The sequence below is a fragment of the Pteropus vampyrus genome, unplaced genomic scaffold (genome assembly GCF_000151845.1).
Source record: "Pteropus vampyrus isolate Shadow unplaced genomic scaffold, Pvam_2.0 Scaffold598, whole genome shotgun sequence".
Taxonomy (NCBI): domain Eukaryota; kingdom Metazoa; phylum Chordata; class Mammalia; order Chiroptera; family Pteropodidae; genus Pteropus; species Pteropus vampyrus.
Window position 1 is genome coordinate 88,209 of NW_011889379.1, and position 9,996 is coordinate 98,204.

At 43.0% G+C, this 9,996-nt stretch overlaps 1 protein-coding gene and 2 long non-coding RNA genes across 5 annotated transcripts in view; 2 read left to right on the plus strand and 1 right to left on the minus strand.

Annotated features, from left to right (window-relative positions):
* The window catches only part of LOC105308614, a 32,454-nt gene extending 30,777 nt beyond the window's left edge, over nt 1–1,677 (plus strand). Inside the window, exon 6 of the long non-coding RNA XR_897318.2 lies at nt 26–1,677. This is a non-coding gene — a long non-coding RNA (uncharacterized LOC105308614). The remainder of the gene's footprint in view (nt 1–25) is intronic.
* Nucleotides 1–5,217, minus strand: part of LOC111733640 — a 16,819-nt gene extending 11,602 nt beyond the window's left edge. For 2 of the 3 annotated variants that reach the window (XR_002778064.1, XR_002778063.1), the window contains exons 1-2: nt 4,716–5,217; nt 1,801–1,943 (exon numbers count right to left, since the gene is read on the minus strand). This is a non-coding gene — a long non-coding RNA (uncharacterized LOC111733640). Of the gene's footprint in view, nt 1–1,800; nt 1,944–3,047; nt 3,772–4,715 lie in introns of those variants that run through there. The other variant, XR_002778065.1, reaches the window with a different exon arrangement.
* GARS (glycyl-tRNA synthetase) overlaps nt 3,940–9,996 on the plus strand; it is a 44,514-nt gene continuing 38,457 nt past the window's right edge. Inside the window, exon 1 of the mRNA XM_011384611.2 lies at nt 3,940–4,332. Within this exon, the coding sequence (XP_011382913.1) occupies nt 4,114–4,332 (219 nt within the window). The 5' untranslated portion in view covers nt 3,940–4,113. The remainder of the gene's footprint in view (nt 4,333–9,996) is intronic.

Here is a 9,996-nt window from a genome sequence, read left to right on the forward strand (position 1 = left end):
TTTAAACCATAACTGGGAATCTGAGGTCCCAATCAGCTGGAAACTTGCCATCCTAACTTTGGTGAGCCTTTTGTTTGTTTTGTATGTCTTTATACTAGCTTACATAAGCTCCCTCCTTCTCACCAATTACCAAAGCCAGAGTCCCACTAATATTTAGTGATTGACCCTTTCTCTCTCTGCAGGAGAGACATAGGGGGCCAGATGCCTTAGGTAAGGGCCGAGAAGGGGCTTGGAGGGTTTCCCTGTGCACACTCTCTGGGGGCAGGGTCACGTGCTCAGAACTCTGCTCTGCAGGCCTCTGAAGGCTAGGCCTGCACAAGCCTTTGTACACCCCTCTGGCTGCCTAAGTGCTGGATTGTGGGGAGCTGCTCCCCTCTGCTGGACAGACAGAAACCTGCTCTCCTTCCATTTCTTAGAGCTTTGTTTCCCTGTCACAAGTTCACAAACCCATAGTAAGAGCTGGAAGAGGCCAGAAGTCAGCAGGTCCAGTCCCCCTCATGTTCAGAGGGGGAGACTGAGTCCAGAGAGTTAGAGGAGGAACCAGGATGAGGTATGCGACACCTTCCCTCCCATACCAAGTCTGGGAAGCATCCCTTAGGATCCTGTAGGTGTGGGCTAGGAATTCTGCACACACCTTAGCTTGAGGACAGATAGAAGGAGGAGAAGGGGCGGGTACCTTACTTCAAGCAGAGGCATCAGAAAGCTAGAGAGATGCTGACCCAGAGAAGCGTACCAGGGCCACCAGTCAGTCCACTCACTCTGGATAATACCCCATCAGCCTGTGGGCGGGAGCCCAGCTTCGCCTAGCTCCATATGCCTAAAAAAGGATGTATAAACAGAACTTCTGTCAATCGACTGCTCTTTTTCACCCTTTCTCTCCTTCTCCTGTGTCCCAGATATCCTTACCAACTTTCTCATGCATGGCCCAGTGCTTGTAGAGTAGTTAGAGCAAGCTCGCTGCTCTAACAGAGCAGAATGTGTAATAGCACAGATGCAACAGAAATATACTATTTGCTCATGTTCCCAGTTCAAAGAGCTTGTCAGAAAGGAGTAGGGCAATGGGCTCTGTTCCACATAGTCACTCAGGAACCAGGTTCTGCCATTTTTAACACATGGACATCGATTTCCAGCCAGCAGAAGAGAACAGCATAAAGGGTGGCACATGGGGGTTCATACAGCCAGGCTGGGAAGTGGTGTACAGCAAGTTCAATTATATTCCATTGCCTAGAACTCAAAGGAGTTAAAGAGTGGGTTAAACTGTTGGAAACTTCTGGAAAAGAGAAAGAGAACAACAGAGGAAAATAGAGCACCAGAGGTCCGGCCTCACCTCTCCCCTCCCCTGCAGGGTGAGTGTATGAGAGAGAAAGGCTTGAGTATGTGCGTGAAATGGACTTTGTGTTTGCTTAGAAATAGTACAAATTGTGGACCCGCTAACAATAGTGTTTATCGTTGAGGAATTAGATTTTGAAGGACTTTCCAGATTACCCCATTTAAAAATATTTTCAAAATGCAGAGATTATTCATTCTGTAAAACAATGCAAACACCACAGATACAGTCTATATATTAAAACTATAAGTCCCCCTTTTCTCTTTATTCTTTCCTCTCTGACTCTCAATTTCTAAATCATATATTGCTGTAATATTTCAATTTTTCAAAGAGCAAGTATTTTATTTTACAATCAGAAAGAATAAAGATTGAGAGAATGAAAAAAATAACCACAGTCTCTGTATTAGTTTCCTAGGCCCGTCGTAAAAGTACATGAACTGGTGTCGTAAAACAACAGAAATGCATTATCTCACAGTTCTAGAGGCTAGAAGTCCACAATCAAGGCATTGGCAGGGCCAGGCTCGCTCTGGAACTCTGTGGTGGCCATCAACCCTTGCTGTTCCTGGGCTCACAGTTGTGTCACTCCATCTTCACGTGACAGTCTCCCTGTGGATCTCTGTAGGAAGAGACAAGAGGGCACTCTGTGAGGTGAGGAAAATGCTCTTTATCTTGATTAGGGTGTGGGTTATAAGTGGGTATTTCTTTTTTGTCAAAATCCACTGAACTTTACACTTAAGATGAGTACATTTCAATTTATGCACAAATTTTGTTCCCTCAAATAAAAGAATTTTAATATGGAAAGGAAAAAAAACCATGACCACGTGTACACAACTCTACAGCCTCCTGTGGGGCCTTGAAATAACCCATCCAGACGAGGGGTGCTGAAGCTCACTCGCAGCTTCAACAGCTTCATTAGCTGCATGGTACAACTGTTTCCTGCCCCCAGCTCACACTCTGCCCTACACTCACTTAGTAGTTGTGTGACTGTGGACAAGCTGTGTAATATCTTAGTGCCTTGAATCCTGAATCTGTAAAATGGGAATTATTATGGAGCCTTTCTCATTAGATTGGTGAATACATTCCACAACTTACCATACTAACTGGTACATAGTAAGCCCTCAATGATTATAAGCTATTATTACTGTCTGCAGATGCAGTTTTCTAAGGAAAACCACTTGGGAAATTCTGCTAGGAGCCACACTGTCCTATTGAATCGTCCTGAGCAGAGGAGCAACATGCCACAGCTTTGCCTTTTAGAAATAATCACTGAAGCAGCTGTGGGGAGGATGAACTGGACAGGGGAAAGTATGGGTCTGGGTATACTCATAGCACTGTCTTCACATGAACATGGATGAGACATTATCGATCTAAAGAATTAAAAAATATGTAATTGTATTCAAAGGATACAGAATTTGAATGTTTAAATAAAAATGTGAATGAGAGCAGATGTAAAAATTGTTTTTGTCTTTAAAAATATGATAAATTAAAAATTACCTATTACAATAAAGCCAAATAAAAATTGTGATTATCAAATCTCAAAAGTGTCAAAAATACGAATTATTTAATATTGCAGAAGATCCTTTAGTCACCCTCCCTGCTGATGTTAAATTGTGAGTACTTCTCCCAATGTGTGGTTCTACAAATTAGAACGGGCAGAAAAGTAATACTACTTTCCGACTACTGGGAAAGGTGACATCACTGTGGTGAGCCTCTCGTGTACCTTCGTGGGGTGGGATTGTTGGTCACAGGGAAGGTGTGTATGGTTGGCTTCAGTAGATACTGTCAAATAGTTCTCCAGTCGTGGCTGCACCAGCCAACGCTCCCTCAGTGTGGCCCAGTGCATCACTGGGCATTTTCCATCATTTTCATTTTAGGCTTTCTCTTGGGTGTGCACAATGCTATTTCTGTAACCAACACATTCCTTATTTTTCTGTTCCCTCTATGCAAAGGGAATCCAGCTTTTCCAGTTAACCCACCCGTGGGGCAGGAGGGAGGGAGCCATCCCCAAGGCAGGACCTCTGAGGGAACCCGGGGCCCCTAGATGCCCCTCTCCATTCCCCTGCATCATAGTGATTCCCAGCTATTCCTCATCTTTTTGCCTCTGCCTTTCCTCAGGTCGGCTGGTTCAAATCCTGCTGGCCCTGCAAAGTAGCCCGTCTTTCCTCTTCGCCCTTTCCCCAGCTTTTGTTTGGACGATGGCAAAGTATGAATTAGATGTGAAAAGTGAGGCAAATCATTAATCTCTCTTGACTTGTTTCCTCCTTTGAGAGGAACAATTGAACTTGAGCAAAATTGCATCTAAGTCCTTCTCAGATCTGATGTGTTATGACCCTTTAAGGCCCAGGGGGCTAAAGAACAGAAACACTAGTGTGTTTCTCCGTGTGTCAGCCCGAGTGTCAGTGGCCGGGTACAAGCCTACGCATTGAAGGTCCGCGTGAGTTTCAGTCTGCACCTCTCGGATGGAGTTGCGTCCCTGAATGTCCACTCTGTTAGGGTGGCCTGACGCATCATTGTGCGACGCTGTTCGCAGGCGGCTACCTGAAACCCCGCAGCCCTCCTGGGCTCCCCAGGTGGAGCTAGCCTTCTCCGGCCGCTGAAGGATCCCGCGTTCTTCCGGGTTTTGTGTCGAATCTGCGGGCGGCGATCCGGCGCCGCATCGCGGCGTGTGGAATGTGCGGCTGCGCGCGCGCCGCGGCGTTTACGCGGCGATTTCATCATGCTCCGGGCCCGGCAGCGCGCGCCGCTTCCGCCGCCGCCCCCTCTGCACCGCCCAGGGCCGCCGGCTCATGCCCTCTCCGCGCCCGGCGCTGCTTAGAGTCGCTCGCGCCGCCCTGCTGCTGTGGCTGTCCCCCCGGCTCCCTGCCCGGCCTCTGCTCGAGCCCCGCCGGCCCCTCAGCACGCGCGCCCCCGCCCCCACCTCATTCTCCGCCGCCTCCCGGAGCAGCATGGACGGCGCCGGGACTGAGGAGGTGCTGGCACCTCTCCGGCTAGCCGTGCGAGAGCAGGTACCGGCATTCTGCGCCTTCCCCTCCGGCTCCAGCTCTCCCCTCCCCCCGGGCCCTCCTGGTTTTCCTCTCCTCTCCCCGATCACCAGTCCGCCTCTCCGGTTACCCCTCTCCATCCTCTGGAAGCCCTTGGCTTCCTGGCATCTTCCTCGCCTCCTCAACTTTGGACCCGCGTCCTCGGGTGCGTCTGCCACGTTCCCTCCCGTGGACTTGCGTCCTCCCCTTATCTTGGGTGACTCCCGCGGAGCCCCTTGGACAGCCTGCGTCCCTCCGCTCGCGATCTGTTCTCCTTCCCCATCCTTGTGACCGCCCGCGCTTCCTCTCCCTCGGATAGGGCTGGGATCCGTGACCCTTTGCTTCTCCTCCTGTCCTCGCTCGGTAACCTTAACTTCAGTTTCCCAGTCTGCTGTGCTCTCCGTGCACCCTGGGTGGCGAGGTTCCTAATTCTCTCTTCTCGCAGCCAGACTCTTTTCATCTTCAGGATGCTTTGAGGAGTGTTTCCTCCTTGACATCTTCATTCAGTGCTTAGTTAGCCGAATGACCGGTCGAGAAAATACAAGTAGTCGAAACGTGGATATGGGGAGGTGTTGAACTTTTTTTTTTTTTTTCCCCCGTCCTTCGCTCCTGTCATCTTTTCTGAGTTCCGAAAAGGCCACTCGGAATGAGTGAGCTTTCAGATCATAAACCTGGGAAACTGTAAATATTCCGAGTTACTCGTTGAAATCAGCCATTCTTCGTATGGGAACATTTTGAAATTTGATTTCGCGGAAGGGAGGGAGATTTCGTGGGCTGGAGAACTTGGTGGTTTGTACAGGCCTCCTTTTCCTAGGGCACCGCATGGAGATCAGAATTTAGAGAGGACAAAGATAAGGTTATTTCAGATGGATTCTCACATCCAGTCAGGTAGCGCCAAAAGCTCGGAATAAGACCCAAGGGATCGATGACCTAGTAGTAAACACGAAACGGGTTTCTCCTGCACGGGCGCCTGATGCAATAACTTTTCTTAGCCACGGAGGGTGGAACCCTCTATCGGAAATAATTCATTAGGGCACAAATTCAGCAAATGCTGCCACTGCAGTGTCTGCTTTTTGCTGGTTTGAGCCTCACTGATTCAGTAGTGTTTTATTTTGCAATTTCACTATGGGCTTAATTTTTTCTTTATTATCGGTATTGGCGCTATGTATGCTTATTCTCCATCTCCCTACATCCACTCTCCCCAAATAAAATTAGGTGTGGTTCCTCTCTTTTCTGTAACTCTCATTTCCGCCCCCATATCCTTCACTTTAGAAGGGAGAATACATCTAATTAAACAACAACAACAACAAAAAAACCCGTATTCAAACCCCTCCCTCTGCCACGTTAGCCTGGAACTGCAGTGCAAATTATCCATCTGTAGTAAGACTGTGGAAGTAGTTAACTACTTAAGTAAACTTTGATCTGGGAACAACCTTCTGATGCCATTACTATCTTGTATATTGTTTATGTTGCCTTGGTTGTTAAATTTTTTCCCTGTACTTTAAGATATTTTCTGAATATGTAAGTTAGTTTATGTAGATTAGTTCAGTTCTTTTTCTCATTTTTTAGGGTCACAAATATATGAGTTAACTACCTGAAACTTTGGATCACACTGATTCCAGTATCAGTTGGAAGGGAATTTAAAGATCTAATTAGCTGCCCCCCCCCTTTTTTGTTGTTTATGAGGAAATGAGACACAGTGGCACATTTATCCATTTTACATATTTCCATTGTGAAGTTTGTGCAATCGAAGACATCTTGGAAGTGGGAATTTTAAGTTGCTTAATAACTGGTCTTAGTGGGATTTGTTTTGGGTAAAATGTGTATCATATAAATTTGCTAATCTTTTTTAAGTTGCTTAATAACTGGTCTTAGTGGGATTTGTTTTGGGTAAAATGTGTATCATATAAATTTGCTAATCTGCTAAGCTACATGGATGCTATAGCTTTTTAAAGGTTTAGTTTATTGATTCACCAAAATATATTTCCCCGTGGCATATTTTTAGTTATTTCCTGGAGAATTAGTTATGGAACTTGTAGGAGGGCTTCAGAACATCAAGAAAACTGCATTAGTTGTTTGATGAAGGGCATCTTAGGACAACTGAGTTTTTAAAAAATTGAGAATTAGCATAAGGTGGCCAACCTTATTTTGCCAAATAAGGACATTAAAAAAACCAGTACAGTCATCAAACAGCCATCTGAATTACCCTTTTATTTCATAAAAGAAAGGATATTTTAATAGAAAGGCAGACCATAACTCAGAATAAAGAATGGTCTTTGATATTTAGTAGGTTTAGCTTTGAAAAAAGATCTAATATATTGTCTTTTTTCTTTCTTCACCATCTGTTAATGAAAACTCTGTCCTGGAGTGTCTTGGCTGGGACTATTGCTCTAAGGCAATAGTCTCAAATTGTGGTCTGCAAACCTTCGGTGGTCCCCAAGGTCAGAGCCATTCCCTAATAAAATTAAGATGTTATTTTTGGTTTTCACTGCGTTGACATTTGCATGGATGGTGCAAAAAGCAGTGGATAAAACTGCCTGCCCTTAGCACTAATCAAGTGATGGTCATCAAACCTAATATTCTCCATCACACACTAATATTTTTTTAAAAAGTCAGTTTTGCTTTAGAGTGTCCTTGATGAAGCAATAAAAATTACTAATTTTTTAAATCCAGGCCTTTTTTCCATACATCATTTTAATTTTCTGTGTGGCAAAATGGGAAATATGTGTAAAGCATGTTGAAATATGATGGCTGTCTCAGAAAAACATTTGCATGATTGTTTAAGTTACAAGCTGAACTGTCTGCCTCTTTTAGTTGAACATTCTTTGTAAAATGTCTGACAAAGTATTGTTATTCAGTCGTGGGTATTGGGCATTCATTTTCTGGAAAACGAGTGACGTGAGTCTGTCATTTCAAGAAAACAACTGATAATATTTGTGGCCAATAATAAAAATCAAGCTTTTGGGAAATTTTAGAGTTTTAGAAAAATCCGTTAATGTTATTTTTAATGAATTAATGAATATTTAAAATTTGCTTTAAAATTTTTAATTTTGCTTTTTGATAGAAATAACTCACAATAACAAAAGCACTTTGGGGTCTTCAGTAATTTTTAACAGTATAAAGAGGTCCTGAAACCCCAAATCGTAGATCTGCTGCTTCAGGGCGATGGCAGTATCTGATTTATCTGAAGACTGACTTGGGCTCTTACCTGGAGCACAGGCCCCCAGAAGTTCCAGCCCGTTTTCCTTTACAAGGGAGGATTATCTCCTATACTCTCCTTGTCTCCACTTTCTATTTTCCCATTCATTCTTCTATTCACTGCACCTGCCCTTGGCCACTACTGCTGCCCTTGCCTAGTACCCTAAGGGTACTTTTCTTTGTTCATCATTTTACCTGTCTTTAGCATTTAACTGTCAGAATTGCTGCCCACTCCCTTGACTTTGTCTAAACATCAAGCGAGATTCATTAGCGGAAGAAATATATGTCTTAGGATCTCTTTGTGCAAACAGTACCTGTGGAGATGGCTTTTACTTGAGCTAGATGTTTAGGGAACTGGCGTAGAGATTTGGTGAGGTATTTTCAGCATCATTGTCTGCATTTAAGAGACCACTCTGACATGATTTAGGTGGCTGTAGTAGTTTGATTGCTCTCACAGAGTAACTAGTGATGAAAAAGTAACCAAGAGTATTTTTTTAAAAACCTGTAGTGAAACTTAATTGTCAAGATAGGAAAAGTTTTTGAAGAATTGCTAAATGGGCTTTCTTTGTACCCCTTTCTATTTTAGTATTGATGCACCTCGTAATTAAAAATGTCGGCTCTGAAGTTATATTTCCAGGGTTTGGATCTGACCCCGCTGTTTACTATGTAGTGACTATCAGCAGTTTTTTAACCTTTCTGTAGCCACATTTCATCTTTATAAATATTAAAATGAGCAAGTTCATCTAAGTGCTGAGAATGCTGCCCACAATACATAGTAAGCTCTTGGTAAAATGTTAGGTATTATTCTGAAATGATTGTGGCTTATTGGAATGTTGGTTTTACCAAACCATTGCTGGCATGGAGCTCACATATTTTCCTGTGCTTGCTGGTTTGATATCTTCTGAATTTGGTAGGATAGGATGATATAAACGCCTTTTTAATGATTTCTTGGGTGGTCTTTAAATGATGATGACTTATTGTCTAAATCACTAAAGATGTGTGAATAACATTAATTGTGTTTCAGTATTTCATATTTTCTTTTATGTAATTGGGAGGACACAAATAAAACTCAGATCTTAGTAGCAATAAGAAGACTTGGGGTGAAGAGCCCTCGATTTTTCTCTGCTTTGATTTTCTGAACTGAGAGTGCGCATTCAAGCTCTCGCTTAAACCACAAAGGACAGATGAAACGTTTATGAAGTTTTTGTCGGTAGCTATAAAACACTTGGAAATCCGAGATGAGCTCATTAATCTAAACAAGAACTGTAGCTCCATGTGTATAAAGTCAAACACCTTGCAAAGGTGAGGAAGTGTTTTCTTCCTGTTTTTTCCTGGCCAGCTGAATATGCATCATGATGTATCTGAAGGAATCACGAAGATCCCAGGGAATGATTTCTCATCTAATAACTACTTTGCTTTCTAATCACAGGCTCTTAGTTCAAATATATGTCTTTATGGTAGGAATTTATCCAGGAACTAAGCTTTTAGTGGATGTTTCTTAAGAGTAATTTAGAGACATCGACGATGTTTCACATCAGTTTCATTCAACACACACACCCCCCAAAATATAGTTGGGCGATGACGAAGAGTGAAGAAAAATAATTAGAAATTAAGAATCCTTAAATACTTTTATCCATCTTTAGATCTCCAATTCTCTTGTTCTCAGGTTTGGATCATTATAAATCATGATTTTGAAAGTGATTCAGGGAAATTAATTTTAAATTCTTCCTACCTTTACTTTACTTTGTGGCAGGTTTGCCAGTGCCCTTTGCAAATCTCCAAAACAAAATGTAGATGAAAGATGTGGGAATGGCAGTGCTTGATGCACAGGGGTAGATATTCAGAAGAACTAATCGCCTGCTTCTTTCAGATTTTTAAAAAGAATTACCACTCACCAACCTCTTTTCAGAGCAAAGGCTCTCACGGAGTTCTTATTCCCATCAAAAAGCATTGTCAGTGAACATTTATGAGACAGGCGTTCTGATAGGTAGAGGAAGTAAAACGAACACTGAATGAGTAAAGAGTAAACCAGTACATGTTACTGAATATTAAGTGCTTGGCACTGTGCTAGGTTTATGTTGTGAGATCAGTTAACAAATATTTGAGTGCCAGAATTGACATGCCAGAATTCCCATCCTAAAACAGGGACAGATTAAACGCATGTACGTACATAAGCCAATGCATTGATAGGGTGATTTCAGGTATTGTAAGTGTAATGAAGAAGCTAAAATAAAGTTAGAAGCTGATTGAGGATGTTACTTTAGCTAGAGAGATCAGGATAATGGGATAAAAACAGCTGGTATAGTAACAGACCAGACTTATTTGTATATGATAAGAGAATAAGAGGAATAACTAATTCAGTGGATCTGAACTTTCAGACCCAGCTTCCCCTTTACACCAGATATTTTGGAATTCGCCATCACTATCCTGTAAAGAAATTCATACAAAATA